The following is a 15,431-nucleotide window of genomic DNA, read 5'->3' on the forward strand; positions in this document are numbered from 1 at the left end:
CTAAGTATCTATTACGTTTAGCCTACTTATTATAGATTATTATAACTAGGTCTAAACGTTTTTTAAGCTATAGTACCTTATACTATAATGCTTGTATTATAGCCTTTAGAATAGGTTTAAATAAATTAAGGAGACTACTTCTGTTTAGTTATATACTAGGCCTATTATTAATAATCCCTTTTACCTTGTTTAACGCTTAATTTATTACTAAAGATAATTAGTCCTTATTCCTCTATACTCTAGTCTTTTTGAAGCAAAACCTATTTATAACGAAGCTTAGCTACTGCCTTACTTAATTCAGGTCTTTATTTACATTATTATTTCCTAATATAGAATGAAGCAAGGATGCGCTTGATCGTACTCGCTGAGAGTGAAATTTGTAGTTCAGCCTTGATTTGACGATATGTATGCTTTGGATTGATTCGAACACAGCGTACAATTGTACGAATGTCCCTCTCGGTTGCCTTTTTAGGGCGGCCAGAGCGTGGTAGGGTCTCGTTGGCGTGGCGTATTGATTCGCGTTGAATAGTTGTTCGGACAGTTTCGGGGGTGAAATTGAGCGTTCTTGAGGTGTCAGCGATTCTGGCACCGCATTTGACGGCACCGACTATCTGAGCTCGCTCATTAGTCGTCAATTCATGGCCTACAGGCCTATTACCACTGATTTCGCGTAATGGCCTGCGTTGTGACATAATTCGTTGTTGAAGTAAGAGGGTTGTAGAGAAAAAACGCGTAAAATTCGACTTTAGCGCGTTTTGCGTTCAAACTTTTGAGTGGGTACTGTATGATTCTTTTTCTTATGTGTCCAACCTTGACTTTGACGGTGACAACTTCATTTACAGGAGAGCCAAAGTTGGATCCGGGATAAGTGTGCATGATGACAAGGTAGTTGATCCCGTTCTCAGCCCTACATCTCCGCCCACAGCATCCAAATGCAGCCTCAATGGTTCGCCACAACTACGTGACGATGTCAGCAGGACAGGACGCCTGCTAAAAGCCCGATTACCCACAATCAGAATGTTCTCAATGGCTGCGGCAAACAGGTCTTGAGGATCAAAGATCTTCAACTTTCGCATGACATAGAACAAACGCCGTGCTGTCAGAGCTTCATCACCGAACTATAACAAGCCAGCCACTCCTATTCAATACGCAACCCTACCGACCATCAATAATGCCTGTCCCTTTTCATGGGAGCGGAGTTTGCGGAAAGAATCACTGCCGAGGAATATCTCATCGCGTAGCGGAGACCAGCGACTTCAGCTTATTAAACAATCCTCCCGATACGCCATATGTGCGCTGTTGCATTGGTATTGTTGGTAAAAGTGATGATGAGGCATTTCACGGGGCTATGGATGCGATGAAAGCTGATGACGACTTGAGCCAATGACGGCGCGGGGTGACTAATGAAGATGGGGATGACGGTTGTCCGGGTACGAGCGGAACTCACTATCGAAGTATCCAGTATATTCAGTGTATGAAGGAGTTGAGAACATGAGCAGCGTGTCAGCTAAGAAGCTTAGCCAACTGTCCAGCCTGACCGAAATTGACTAACAAGAGTGAGCTATCCGAGATAAAATGGTCATGGTTACAAAGAGAGTATGCGCACAGAGATATCAGCAAGCCATAAGCCTCACAAGACACTAGCGGCCTTCATGACAGCTTCTCTCATATCCAAATAGACTCTCCATCGCTGGTGACATCAAACTCACAACCCAACCCAGCCTCAGTTCCACGGTCTCTTAACTGCTTCAGGATAACCTCCCCAGGAGGCGGCCCATCCGCCAAAGTATCCTTGACATGAATGATATGTACAGTCAGCCCTTTCAGTGGTGCAGGCAGATGGCTTGGTGTCGAAACGGCAGGATGTGGACTCTGGTACCTGCCGGGCGTTTCCGGCCGAGCAACCGAACCGCCAGGTGTAAGAGGACGCAAATGATCGTCACCGAGGATCTTGGCCGGGTCGTGAGGGCTGCCATCTGCGATGTGGACAGTCCTGGCGCGACGGGTATGAGATAGACTGCGCGCGTGAGTTTGGCCTGGGGCAGGAATGTCAGTCGGCCTAGGGGTGGTAGGGGAAAGGTGGTTTGCGGAGCCGTTAGGGGCTGAGGCGGCTGCTAGAGTGCCGGAAGGCTCGTCGCTATTTCGTTTTCGTTTCTTCTTGACCGCGCCAGGGCTCGGTGGCTCTTGTAGGCTCATGCCTTGTTGGTTTCGTCTGTGCGTCATTACCTTACCAGCGAGAACACCGAGTTCGGCTATGAGATGCCGAGGACAGAGATGGCCGTAGAGGTCTTCATCGCGGACGGAGTCGTCAAAAGAGCACTCTATGAACATGGCTTTCAACGTTCCAGAGATGATCTTGGGCGCTGCGTCTTCCCAGACCACTTGGTTTCGAGGATGAAGGGAGACCGAGTCAGGTTCAATGTCACCGAAGATAATGATCTCTTGGCCATTGAAGTCGTTTCTGATGAAGAACGCTGAGCTGTCGACAGGTTGGTAATGGGTAATTGGGTCAGCGTTTTCACTGTGAGCGCCAGGAGTTCTGGGAAAGGCGGGCTGGGTAACCGGCAGGCTTGCATGATGTGGTGGGCCGGCAGCATTCATGTACCCGTCAGACACTTGTGAGATCCTTCGGGCAGAAAACGGGTAGCCGTCAGGAGCGAAACCCAAACTACCATCGCGTTGATGACTAATGGTTTGACTCCGCCGTCTACAGCGGCCATGACTGACACTCCAGCATTTCGTCGCTAGTCCATCACAAACATTTACATAACCCCTTCCTTCACCCTGACCCAAGCGTGGATTTCCCCCCTCGATGAGCCTGCGATAGGTGACAAATCCGACGCCGTGCCCCTCGTCCGAGAGATTCGGCCAAATCACATCATTGAAAATATGGTTCTTTATTGCATCAATGGTTGAAGGTAGCGCGACGATGGCTTTGGCTTCACGACCGTACTCGAGGGCAGGTGTATTTATTCCCATACCACTTAGATGATCGAGGTGAGGGTGCGTGATTAGGAATGAATGTAGTAGTTCGCGAAATATGTATAGGGCGGTAGCTTTGGCAGATATGCTGGAAGTTTGAACTCCAGCAAATGGACCGCTGGTCAGGGTCCTAGAGTAGTCCTTTTCTGGAACGATCTGACTGTTCCATGGCAGTTCATGCTCGTCCTCGAGAATGCGAATTATCTTTGCTAGGTGTGCTCCAGCGTCCACTGCAATGAGCGACCCCTTCTTCCATTCGCTGCTGGTAGATCGCACAAGAAGCCCAGTAACTGTATCTTCTCTGGGTCCTCCGCTTGAGCCCTGGAACGCACAGACAACGTTAGCCTGATGCTAGATTTATGCAACGAGCCGAGATAGATTAGAAGAACAATGAAATAGTCTGTTTCATGACGCGTAGGAGACGATGATGGGCAAGGTTTCAGACAACCTCAACGACGCTTCTGGGCTCCATTGCTTACCAATACTATGACCTGAAACGAGGCGCCTTCTTGTTTACCATACGTCCTGGCTGGCGGAGGTCGCCCATGATCCCCCCTGCGGCTATCCCCTCGCATTTATTCTATCAATAACCGACTGCTTGCTATATCCCTGACGGTGTTCTCCTTGTGACCCCGAGTCGGTCTTTCTTCAGTTGTGAGCTCCACAATGGCGATCCAACCCTGGAAGTCAACTATTGCAGCTGGGGTTCTGAATGAGTACAGGTTTAATCAAGATGAATGCAGGGCCAAGGGAGGGCTTGTGCGAGCGGGCGTTCAAATAGTTATGTCGATTCTTGATCATGCGCCGGCTTAATGGATCACACTTCTTGCGCGGAGATGTATCTGCTGTAAAGAACTGGATTGTTTTGACAAAGGATGTGACACCGCAGGCTGAAATATCGGAATGCTTCTCGGTATCAAGTATGTTGGCGTTTGACCGCGTTTGGCTGCTTCCAGATCTGGCATGTGACACTGCTCAACCCATTGACTTTTCTACTGCAACGAGAGGTCCTGATCGCCCGACAGGATCTTAACAGCATGGTCACACGAGCTTCACTTTGGGACAGCAAGTCTCGCTTGGGGGCACAGTTTGCCGATCAATAAGGTTCGCCTAGTGCTGCAGGGTAACCCGTCAAAAAAGAATTGATTGTATAGGAGTAAGGCGATCACGACCGCCTTGCTTTGAGTCAGAGTAAATTCCCTTATATATACTTCATCATGTTCACTACCACATTTTGTGCCTAAAGCCTACAGCCACCTGTAAAACACCATTCCCACCCAGATGCCGATGCAATGAGCGCTAATTGACAGCCGCCAACACCATATGGCCAAACCAAGGAGAATGGGTAATAAATGCTTCGTCAATGTTCATTGGTATCATCATGAAACTCGGTATCTGGAGCATTTCCCATAGCAGCATCATAGGTGGGTATAGGAGGTTGATGGCCACCTCTGCGCACTAATGGCGCGTCTTCTCCGCCCTCTTCACTGCTTTTCTGACTACCTTCAGGACTTGTGTACTCAGGTGGTTGTTGGCTTTCAGAAGGTCCAGCATCAATCTCAACCGCTTCATCGTGTCGACCTGAGCTTCTCCCTTCTCCTGGATCTTCACTCGAAGGTATACGCGCCAAGTGCGACAGAGATATGTCAGTTGGTGATCGTTGAGGCCCAGGACTGGTTGGAAACCCGATTCGGGTAATCCCACTCCTGGATCTGGAGTGACCGTGCTCGTTTCGTTGCGAGGGACTGACACCATCCCGACCAGCTTCTAGAAGAATGCTGCCCTGCTCGCTACCGTACGGCGGCGGTGGGGCAAGACTTCCTGTCATTGGTGCCAGTCCCCATTTTTTCACATTTGCCTCAATGAAAACGAAACCCATCTGACCAAAATTGACGTGCACTGTGCAAGGCCCATTGGCCCCCACGGTTGGGAAAAAGTTCTGGGATTTCAGTCCGTGTGCAACATCTTCGAGCTTCTTCCCATTGCGGGTGAAAAAAATGGTGCCAGTTCTTGGTCGATAGCCAACCCCTACAACGTCGCCTTGTACGTAGGGTGGGCCGTAGTTCGTTGCTGCAAATGGCTGGTTATATCGCCGATGTCCAGACGACAGATAGGCTACCGAGGATTTGTGGAACCCTGCATACTGTTAGTTGTGTTACATGAACAAGTGAAGTCGAGCTTCAAATACCGGGTAAACGGAAAAGAGGGTAGGGCTTTGTAGTCATGCCGATGCTGATTTGACTTGTTTCTGGCTTGTCGTATATTTTGGCTTCCCAGTAGTAGACCTCGTTCTGCTTTGGTACGGGCAGATTACTCTGCACACTACAGACAGAATCGAAGAACTCAATCTCGGTTCTGGCTTCAACGAAACAATTGGCAATCTCCAATTCAGGTTCGAACTCCCATGCTGAAACTCCCTTTTCTTGGATGGCAAGGAACTGTGAGAGTGATATGTCTGTCATTTGAGTCTCTGGTGGGTTTGCCTGCACAAATGCTGCATTCATTAGCATACTGCAAAGATCAGCGCAGACAGCGTTACCTTTGGCTCTTAGATACTCGGTCCTCTGCAGCTCATCCATGGTTTCCAAAGCATCTGCCTCTTCTCTTGCGAATACCTGCTCATCGTCATATTCACCAGGCCTACCAATCCGATCTAGTATTATCCTTCCTCGATTCGTGTACCTGAAGAAAAAGAAGATTGCAAGCACGAGCACTGCGATACCGGCTGAGCCGAAGGCCGACAGGATTCCAATTAATATGCCCTTCCCTGTAGATCCTGCGCTGATATTGATGATGACCGACGACGGTGCCAACCCTGCGGCCTGTAGTGGTGGTTGCTGGCCGATGTCAGGGCTGATGATTGTAGGCGAGACCGATAAGATAGTATTGGATGATGGCGAGGGTAGGGTGGACGCTGTGGGCGTCAAGGGCGGGAAGGAAACCTGAGAAGAACGGTAGATTGCATTCGGCTTCATAGCCACATGTTTCTGCATGGTTCATTCGACCGTAGGTGACACAGAGAGACGAGATCGAGAGACGACAAACTTTGATAGACGAGTGCGCAAGCAGCAAGTAGGGTGATTGAAGGTTGTAGTACATACAATGGTGGCGACTGTGGTGTGTCAATATATAATCGCGCCAGCGTGATGCCTATAAGAACGGCGAGGATAGTGTCGCAGGGATGGCAGAGCCATTGCTTTGGCGATGAAGCAAGAGAAGTGGCCGCGATGGTCATGTCACTCCACACATCACATTGGGGGCAATTGTTTCGGAGCAGTGCCAGTGCCAGGCAGGGTGGCGGTAGCCAAGCCTATAGGCCAGCCGCCAGCCTACTACTGAGTACTACTACTGCAGCGTAAGTTCGTAGTAAGCAGCTGTTTCAGAAGACATGGCCGTTGTCTTGTCTACGTTTGGCTGTAGGGGCGGTTATCACTTATGCAAAAACTTCCTCGCACAAGCGTCAATACAGTATCCTTGTGCTACGACGATGTTGTTCCCAAGTTGGAATGTGTCGTGATGAGTACACAAGTCCGACCACCTTTATACTTATGAAAGCATAAGAAAACAAGTCTGTTGGGGCATGGATTGAATTATTTAATGGCGCTTGTACAATTCAATCAAGCGCCGAGTATGCGGGCATCTGACTCCTTGGTCAGCCTTGCAGCATCGAAGGGAAGCCCTCTTGGCTCGAACCTGGGAATCATCAAACATCAGGACCATCGCCGTTTGATAACGCAGCAGCAATTTCAATGGCACCCTCCGTGTCTAGTGCTCTCTCGCCTTCCATTCTTGCTCCCAGCTTTTCACAGACTTCAACAAATTCAGCCTGCTTCCTCAAGTACTCTGCCGCGCTTAGAGCCTTCACGACACTTGCTTCCAACATTTCCCCTCGTAGCGCGCGCATAGTCCTGAGTAGGAACTCTGCGAGAACGTCCACACTCCAGTCCCCTGGAACTTTCTGCAACACCACAATTGGATCAAACCAGTTCGCGAATTTAGCTAACAATTCACTCGATCGGTCAAGACGAGCAGATGAGTCCTCGATGGACAGAAAATCATCCAGGAGAGCATCAAAGAGGTCTTTCTGCACCTCGAAAGTTGGCAGTTGTGATTCGTCAATAGGGCCAGGTCTTGCGGACTGAGGGCCAGCGAAGTAGCAATAACGCACGGCAGTATCATAGTCGCCAAGCCCATGAGTCAAAAGGCTCAGCGCTTGCCGGTGTCTTCCCTGACGAGCATCTAGGATGATAGATTCCGAAACAAGATACTTGGAAAATGGAGCGAGACGAGCAAGGACGGTCGGAATGGAATATGCGAGCTCCGATTCTGCTGATGTACTAGCTGAGGCGTAGTGACCACCTCCAAGGAGTTGTAGAAGACGAAGGCGAGACTGCCACCAGGGTTCTGGAGGAGCATTCTCATGGATGAAATTCAGATACGTCGGCTTCGGTGGCTCAAGAGCACGATACGTAGAATATGATTGCGCAAGAGATTCACGTGCCGCCTCGGACGATTCAAGGACACTGAGAACTGAATCCAGATAATACGCGATCAAATCATCGGCATATCTGGAACTGCCTTTGTTGAAAACCAAATATTCGAGATAATTCTGAACGGCGCCAGGAGCATCCTTCTTGAGAAGCTGAAGGGCAAGGGGTGGCGGGAAACTGACCCTACTCTTATCGTCGGTAAGAACTTCGACTGCAAGATCAGGGTTTTTCTGTGCTAGCCAAAGTACGTATTCCTGTACTAGAGCTGTATCGCGGATGTTGACAAGATAGCGCCGCATTTGCACTTCAGCGGACTCGGGATTTAGCTCGCCTACGCCATCGACTTCACCATTGATGACTCTTTTCCAGGTAGCGAGAACATCCCTTGCAAGTCTTCGGCTCTGGTACAATCGGCTAAGTGGGAAGAGTCTTCGATAGTCCTCTAGTAACACGACAGCACGATCGAAATCTCCCTTCCAATTATCCACGACATTGTAAAGCTTTGTTCGGATCGATGAAGCAGCGGAAGAGCTCCGAGGGAGTGACTGCTCAAGATGTAATAGCACATGGAGGAGCCCAGCATCGACACTGTCAAAGACGTATTGTTCATCTGTGATGCTTCCAAATCCTCTCTTGCCCTGCCAAATCGCCATGTACCGCTTCACCATCTGCCAAAACTCTGTTGTGACATCTTCGGCTGCTATCGTTCCAGACTCTAGCATGCCCTCTACCAGGCCAGCAAGGCCTGCTGGAAGCCAAATACCTTGAGGTCCCTGTAACGCTTCTTCTTTGAGCATAGGGGTCAATAACATCACTATGCGAGGGTCGAGATTGCTTTCAATCAGCATATTTTCTGCCGACTTCATCGCTGTAAGCATGGAATCAGCCAGATTGCTTGCCATCACTTTCGCCAACATGATCAAACTAGCCTTCTGTCGGATGTAGTTAAAGCTCAGAAAGTCGGTCTCTGTTCGAACTTCCAGATCGCGCAACTTCTCAAATATTTCTGTCACAACCTCCTCCTCGTCAACATCACGGGCTACTTGCAGCTCAGCCTCTAATTGCAGAATCAAAGGATTCTGATTCAAGCAAAGCAGAGTGTTGTCGGACCACACAATGACTTGGCTCCTAGTCTTGCCGAATGTCTGGGCAAAGTCAGCTTCCTCTTTGTTTCTCTTGACTTCCCATTCTGGTGTCACATCACCAGCTTGGGTAAGCCTAGAAGCACTTCCTGTCTCCAGCTCCCCGTACTCTGCTATGTGCACTCGGACCAGTCGCAGTAATTTACCGACCTGATGAAATCCATGGATTATCGCGCTCGTAGTGTCTTTGATGCCTACATGCCGGCTTCCTTCAGGTACATTGATTAAGTCGCTAGATTTCATCATAGCACCAGAATCGAAAGAAAGTGATAGAAGCTGTATTATTTTTCCTGCGCCCTCGCCTACGTCGGATCCCATCATGACACACAATAAGGCAGAACTCGGCTCCTGTGCAGCTGATGGGTTAAGATTCATCGCAGATCGGTCAAGTACGATCGATTCTGGGTAATTTGCAAACTCGACAGTTCCTCGAACCACGTCTCCTTCGAGATTGACAAACATGCCTACCCCTGGCTCGTTCCTGGTCGTACCAGTGGTCAGAAGAAATTCGTTTCGTGTAAGAGACAGAATATGAGGCTGTAGAATCACTGCATGGCTCTTTGATTCACCTTTTGGGGTCACAGGTACCGTAGCGGGTGAGCTAGGTGTCTGAGAGAGCAAACTTTGTTGCGGAGCTGTGGAGGAGACATTCCTTGTGTGTGAAGGAGCTTTGTTTAGTGAGAGACTTCTAAGTCCAGAATTGGGGGATGCTGGTCTTTCTCGTGTAGAGCTGTCCGCTGTCGGACTTGGCTGCCTTTTGCCCAATCCTGACACAAGATTACCAAGACTGGAGTTCCTGTTGTGCCTAGACGTGTTCCCTGCTAGAGGGTCATGTTGAGCTAGAGAAGAAGTTCTGGTAGGCAAAGGTGCATCAAGCGCTGGCAAAGCCTCGACGCCACTGACGCTGACATCTTGCGAATCTTCGAGGGATGAGATAGGGAAGAGCGGAATCTTCTGCTGATGTTCCACTTCCAACAAGGCGTATTTCTCGCCATCAGCCACGCAAGCGATCGTATCTCTTCGGACTGATTTGAGACATCCGGGAAATTGGATGTTCTTGAGCCCCTGAATCTTGTCACCAACTCTTACAATGGTTATACGTCTAGCACTGGCAACCATAAGATCCTGAGGGCCATTATCCTGTTGTTCTTCTTGATTCAGATCTATGCCGCCCACCCACTGACAGCCTTGCACCTCTCTTCCATTCGGAGCAGGACTTAGCTCTGGTAATGTATAAAATGAAACGGTTCCGTTGCAAAGAATACAAGCTCTGGAAGCTGCTGGCAAAATAGTGATGCTCTTCACCCCTTGGGCTTCTGGCAATATACCTTCGTTTCCATACCCGGCAGGGTGCAGTCGCGACGCTTCAATAAAGGTAGGCTCGCTTGAATCGTCTGATGGCTCTGCAGGAAGAGACACATAGTGAAGTATCTCCGAGGCGGATGTTCCTATGTAAAGATTGTCATCTATAGCAAAGGAAAATCAGCTGGGATAAGATATCGGTGTTTGATGCACACACTCCAGTATTCAACGCAGTTGATATGGACGGCCTCCGCAGAGTCGTCGTCGGCAAGACGAACATTTTGCAGGAGCGGTTTAAGAACGTAGGGCTGTACATCAGGCCTGTCTAGCCGTCTTCTTTTCCTTGGAACGCTATCAAAATCATCCACTGTCATCGTGCCATATGCGAGCACACGTCTCAAAAGATGGAGCTTACCTCAATCCTACTAAGTTGATTACCAGTTAAGTTAGGCAGCCTTAAAATAGGCCCGGGGGCGGGATCTGCCTGCGGTGCTTTCCGCCATTTGCGCATCACGCTAGCACCTGATGCCGTGCAGCATATAGAGAGTCGATCACACTTCATTTTCTCGTACAACCTTATGAAGGAGCCCTTCGCGGTAGTATCATGAGGGACACATCTATCCTAACTGACCATTGTTGAATATATTTCAGAGTTCTAGTGTGATAGCAAATATGGACATGATGGTGGCCGAAGAAGCCAGGGTGCCTGGCGATATTGACAACGATCACAAGACAGCCGTGCCCTATGGTGACGCAGGGCCTGAAGCTATACCTGGCCCAGACGACAAGTTTCAAAGAGCAATTGCTGCTTGGAGAGGTGCGTACGACATCAGTTCTCGCCTGCTCTAGCAACCTCGTAACGCTTTCGCAGGCATTGATTTATCTACACTCGTATCAAAGCTTGACTCTACCGCTTCTGAAGTCGTTGCACATCAACGCGATTCTCTAACACAGCGCAAGGACCTCGCACAGAAGACTAAGGACTTTCGCAAATTAGACGATGCTGGAAAGCTAGCAGAGTACAAAGGATTACTCAAAGGTATGGGGATGACCATCAAGTCTGAGCAAGGGTTGACATCACACAGCGTATCAGACATTCATTGACCTGCTTACCAACCAAGGAAAGACTTCATCTTCCGCCTTTCTTCAGCTATATTCGTCGCTTTCTGAGGCGCCTGATCCGTTTCCATTGCTGGAAGCGTGCGTCGAATCATTAGTCGTCTCAGAAGACACACTGCCAAAGATTACAGAGGAGAGGGACACACTACGAAGGAGGCTCGATAGGATCACTTCACAGTTAGAGGATACAGAAAGGCGCCTCAATGAAGAAAGGACCAGCCGCAGTCAACTAGAGCAAGATCAGCATCGGCAATATAACGAGCTTGAAATTTCATGGTCCAAAGTGCTACAGGAGAAGCAGGACAATTGGGATGCGAAAGAGAAAGCATTGCAGGACAAGCTTGAGAACCAGGATCGCTTGTTGAAGGAGCTTAAGGCGAACTACGAAGTCTCTCAAAGGTTGGGTCAGAATGCTGGATCTGATTCTGAATCTGTATGGCAGGGTGATGCAGCTGCTACCGAACTGGAGATGGCTCACGCCGACCTCGAGAAGACAACAGCGCGGCTAGCGGATATCGAAGCGCGCAATGAGCAGCTCCGGATGGAATTAGCACAAGCTGTATCACAATCACAATCTGGGAGATCTTCAACCATTCAAGATGATCCTACATTTCAGACACTACAATCGGAGAATTCTGCCCTCCTTCGGCGACTTGATGCGGCTCGCCTAGATAAGGATGCTGAGAAGCACCAATGGGAGAACAAGCTAGTTCAGATCGAGCGGCAAAAGCGTCAGATGGGTAATGAGATCGAAGAGCTGAAACTGAAAATCGAGAGGTGGGCTGACTATGATGAATTAAAACGTGAACTTGATATGATTAAGTCAATCGAGTTTTCCACTGGTGATGACGACGACCCTGATACCACAAGTTTTCTAGCGAATGGAACAGCGCAGAAAGGTAGCAAAGAGTCATTAGAGCAACTGCTGATGGCAAGAAACAAGAAGCTGAGCAGCGAAATGACTATGTTGAGAGTCTCTCATCAAGATTTGCAAAAACAGCTTCATAACCTACAAGAAGACCTTTCGAGAACAAATGCGGATCTTGAAAAGTCACAACAGCTAACAGTGTCACTCGAAAATGATCTCTTAAAGGTTCAGGAAGAATCATCGAATGATTTTCCATCCTCCGGCATGTCAGTGGCCGGCACCCTGCGATATCCGCAGTCCACACGCAGGGGCCGAGCTTCCCCGACGTCGTCAATCATCTCGGGCTTTGATACGGGATCGCGAACGCCGTCTAGCACGTTGGAAGCACTTCGGGCAGGAGAACCGGTCGGAGGTGGCTCTGGAATACTGCCAATGGTCCAGGCCCAGCGGGATCGGTTCAAGCAGAAGAATTCGCAACTCGAGGAGGAGCTGTCGAAAACCTACGCTACCGTCACGTCGCTACGTCAAGAAGTTGCATCACTTCAGAAAGACAATTTGAGCCTATACGAGAAGACACGCTACGTGTCAACGTATAACAGGGGACTTCCTACCACGACTTCGTCTTCCTCTGCGTATTCGCAAGAACCTAGTCACGCGACTATACAAGTTTCAACAAATGCATCATCCGGATCATTTGATCGGTACAAGACACAGTATGAGGCAAACATATCTCCTTTTGCCGCTTTCCGAGGCCGAGAATCAGCTCGAGCGTATAAGCGAATGAGCATTCCAGAAAGGATCATATTTTCAATCACTCGGATGGTCTTGGCGAACAGAATAAGCCGAAATCTATTTGCCGGGTATTGTATCGCACTGCATATTCTCATGTTCCTCATGCTCTACCAGAGCGGCAGCGTGCAGGTCGATAAGCACGCTGCTGGTCTTGGCAATGGCGCGGCAGCGGTTGCAGCAGCTGGAGGAGCGGGTTTCGGGAAAGACTCAAGTCCTCAAGAGTGGCAGCCGGATGACTTTCAAGGAAGCTGAAAAGGCCATGGATGTTGCAAGATGCCCCAGGTGTATGAGATTTTGGGTATGACGCCCACTTGAATGTAAAAACGCTCATGGACCGTACCACAAAAATCGCGTCTACAATGTAAATGGCATTCCGTACATTGGCGTCTACTGCACATTGTCTGACCTTTTACAAGGCCATTGTTCGCCACCGTACGATATGACATGGGCCGGTGCGCGGCTACCCAGCTGTGTATGTGGTTGATGATCATTTTCTTGTCCTGTGGCAGATCTATTTCGGGAATTTGGCTCGACTGGCAAGCAGGAGCCCGCGATAGAGCCGCCAGACGAAGCTTATCCTGTGGTTGAAGATTGCGCAACCCTGGCGTGTTTAAGGTTTTTACGTGTGGCGGGTAGAGCAACCAATGAGTATACTGAAGTTAACCCCGCTTTTACCGGGGTCTTGTATTTGTTTTCTTTCGACTAAGGGATTCCAGCTTTGCAGACATCTATCGTTTGCTCCGTTGTGGGAAGCGTTCGAGCTTGTACTACAACCATGGGGATGAAGATCCACTTGTACCTGATATCCGGTGGGGTTCGGACCCTAGGACGAGCTTCCGTCCAAGATCGAAAACAAACCGTCCCGGCTATCATTGTTTCGGCCAGGGACACCGCGGCATGCCACGTCGACATAGAGCGCTTGTGCTCTAATCTGCGGAAGATCGCCCACAGAATGCGTTTCAACTTCCCCACGGATGCTACTGACAACCGAAGACCTTATGCTTGCTTCACTAAGCATTGATGCTGCAGTTCAATAGAAAGTTATGACCGGGCTACTAGTATTTATAGCCCATACTCAACTGAGCCGTCTCTTGTAGGTCAGCTAGGAGGACACAAGAAAATAGTAGTGCTACGGGAGTTGCTGCTCATGTCGCGCTTGGTGCCTCTACTCGATACTCGAATACTGTACCACTAGTAACTTGCGTACTAGATAAATATATCAGACTTAGCCAGCCGCTGACGCTTGGCCCGAACTGGAAAAGATCCCTTGCAGCCAGTGCTATTTCTGCAGGCGATCTGCACATTTACCCAGACGCGTTCAACCTTTTCCGCTGCCAATCCTTTCTCGGCCAAGGTCTGGCGCATCAATCTCTCCAATCACAAGCTCAGTTTCCAGGAATAGATCTCTCTCTGGGCAAGTCAGCCGCGCCAGAAGGTGGATTGGTCGCTTGACCAGGCGGCTCAGGATATAGTGGGATATTCTTGATTTCGTCGCTTGGAGATAATTGTGTATATCTGCAGGCGTACGGCGCCTTTCAGCAAGATGTCTTTCGCTCTATTACACCTCTCGAATACTTGTCGTCATTGCTGTTGTGATTGCTCTGCTCTGCTCTGCTGGCCAGGAAATCCGAGCGTGGAGTGGCAGCTCACCCCAAGTCACATCAACACACATATAATAAGATGCATTCAATATATTTCTTACTGGCATTCCTGGCAAGCAATTCGCTGGCTGCACCATCACCGATGATCACCGAAAGCGGCATCTACAGCTGGTCAGCGCCGCTTGCACGGTTCTACCAGGAAGTCGACAAGAGAATACAAGAAGCGAGGAAGTCACCCGACTTCCCAAATCCGCCAGCATGCGATATGAGTAAAGCGTCGATGCCAGTCGCACCCACTCCGCTCCCGGGTCCAGACCCCGACACATATTTGAGCCACGTCGCTATTGGCCGGGGCATACAAGTAAGCCCTTCCGACGGGTCTCATTTTTTCCTTCACTGACGCATCATAGAACTACACCTGCGCAAACTCGTCTTCGGTACCTGCACCAATTGGCGCCGTTGCGTCCCTTTACAATGCCTCTTGCACCGAAAGCAACTATCCCTCGCTCACAACCATGATGACCAACTTAGTTATCAACTACCCACTGCCATCCGACCCGACGGCAAATTTCCAGCCCACCAATATCCTCTTTTCCGGCTACCACTTCTTTACCGACAACACCACACCTGTCTTCGATCTTGATACTGCCCCTCAAAAGCAATACGGCTATGCAGTCACCAAGAGAGACAGTGCGAGTCCAGCCCCCAGTGACGCACCAGAAGGTCCTAATGGTGAGCCCGCGCTGGCTTGGTTGAAGCTGAACACGATCGATGGCACCAAAGGCGGGTTAAAGCACGTCTACAGAGTTAATACTGTAGGAGGGAGTCCTCCGAAGACTTGTGAGGGGAAGAACCCAGGCGTTTTCACGGTGGAGTATTCGGCACAATACTGGATTTATGCTGCAGATGAGTCGTGACGGGAACGTGGTTGGTAGGGGAAAAGCCTCTTGCTGGCGTTTTTAGGGATATTTTGGGACCCTTTATGGAAATCAGCGGACTCATGGACGGATTTTGGACTAGGCAATGGGTGGAAGAGGAGCCTATTGGTCGTGGTAGATATCCACCATTCTGACGTTAAATGGACCCGTTTTTTTATTGGTCAATACACAGATGCCAAGATAACCTTAATTAAATA

The 15,431-nt window shown here is 49.4% G+C and overlaps 5 protein-coding genes across 5 annotated transcripts; 2 read left to right on the plus strand and 3 right to left on the minus strand.

Moving 5' to 3' along the window:
• Positions 1 to 1,665: 1,665 nt before the first annotated feature.
• Positions 1,666 to 3,529, minus strand: EPUS_02881 (uncharacterized protein; the record flags this gene model as incomplete). Its single annotated transcript, XM_007803640.1, has 2 exons — positions 1,666 to 3,303; positions 3,500 to 3,529. 2 exons carry the CDS (start codon positions 3,527 to 3,529, stop codon positions 1,666 to 1,668), a joined length of 1,668 nt encoding a protein of 555 aa, XP_007801831.1.
• An 813-nt stretch (positions 3,530 to 4,342) lies between these two features.
• EPUS_02882 (uncharacterized protein) lies at positions 4,343 to 5,975 on the minus strand (the record flags this gene model as incomplete). Its single annotated transcript, XM_007803641.1, has 3 exons — positions 4,343 to 5,118; positions 5,171 to 5,476; positions 5,522 to 5,975. The coding sequence occupies 3 exons, from the start codon at positions 5,973 to 5,975 to the stop codon at positions 4,343 to 4,345; spliced, it is 1,536 nt and encodes a 511-aa protein (XP_007801832.1).
• A 710-nt stretch (positions 5,976 to 6,685) lies between these two features.
• Positions 6,686 to 10,290, minus strand: EPUS_02883 (uncharacterized protein; the record flags this gene model as incomplete). Its single annotated transcript, XM_007803642.1, has 2 exons — positions 6,686 to 10,080; positions 10,134 to 10,290. The coding sequence occupies 2 exons, from the start codon at positions 10,288 to 10,290 to the stop codon at positions 6,686 to 6,688; spliced, it is 3,552 nt and encodes a 1,183-aa protein (XP_007801833.1).
• Positions 10,291 to 10,588: 298 nt separating this feature from the next.
• Positions 10,589 to 12,947, plus strand: EPUS_02884 (uncharacterized protein; the record flags this gene model as incomplete). Its single annotated transcript, XM_007803643.1, has 3 exons — positions 10,589 to 10,733; positions 10,788 to 10,955; positions 11,002 to 12,947. 3 exons carry the CDS (start codon positions 10,589 to 10,591, stop codon positions 12,945 to 12,947), a joined length of 2,259 nt encoding a protein of 752 aa, XP_007801834.1.
• A 1,428-nt stretch (positions 12,948 to 14,375) lies between these two features.
• Positions 14,376 to 15,213, plus strand: EPUS_02885 (uncharacterized protein; the record flags this gene model as incomplete). The annotated part of the gene is made up of 2 exons (XM_007803644.1): positions 14,376 to 14,657; positions 14,707 to 15,213. The coding sequence occupies 2 exons, from the start codon at positions 14,376 to 14,378 to the stop codon at positions 15,211 to 15,213; spliced, it is 789 nt and encodes a 262-aa protein (XP_007801835.1).
• Positions 15,214 to 15,431: the final 218 nt, after the last annotated feature.

Source organism: Endocarpon pusillum (genome assembly GCF_000464535.1).
Source record: "Endocarpon pusillum Z07020 unplaced genomic scaffold scaffold2538, whole genome shotgun sequence".
Taxonomy (NCBI): Eukaryota; Fungi; Ascomycota; class Eurotiomycetes; order Verrucariales; family Verrucariaceae; genus Endocarpon; species Endocarpon pusillum.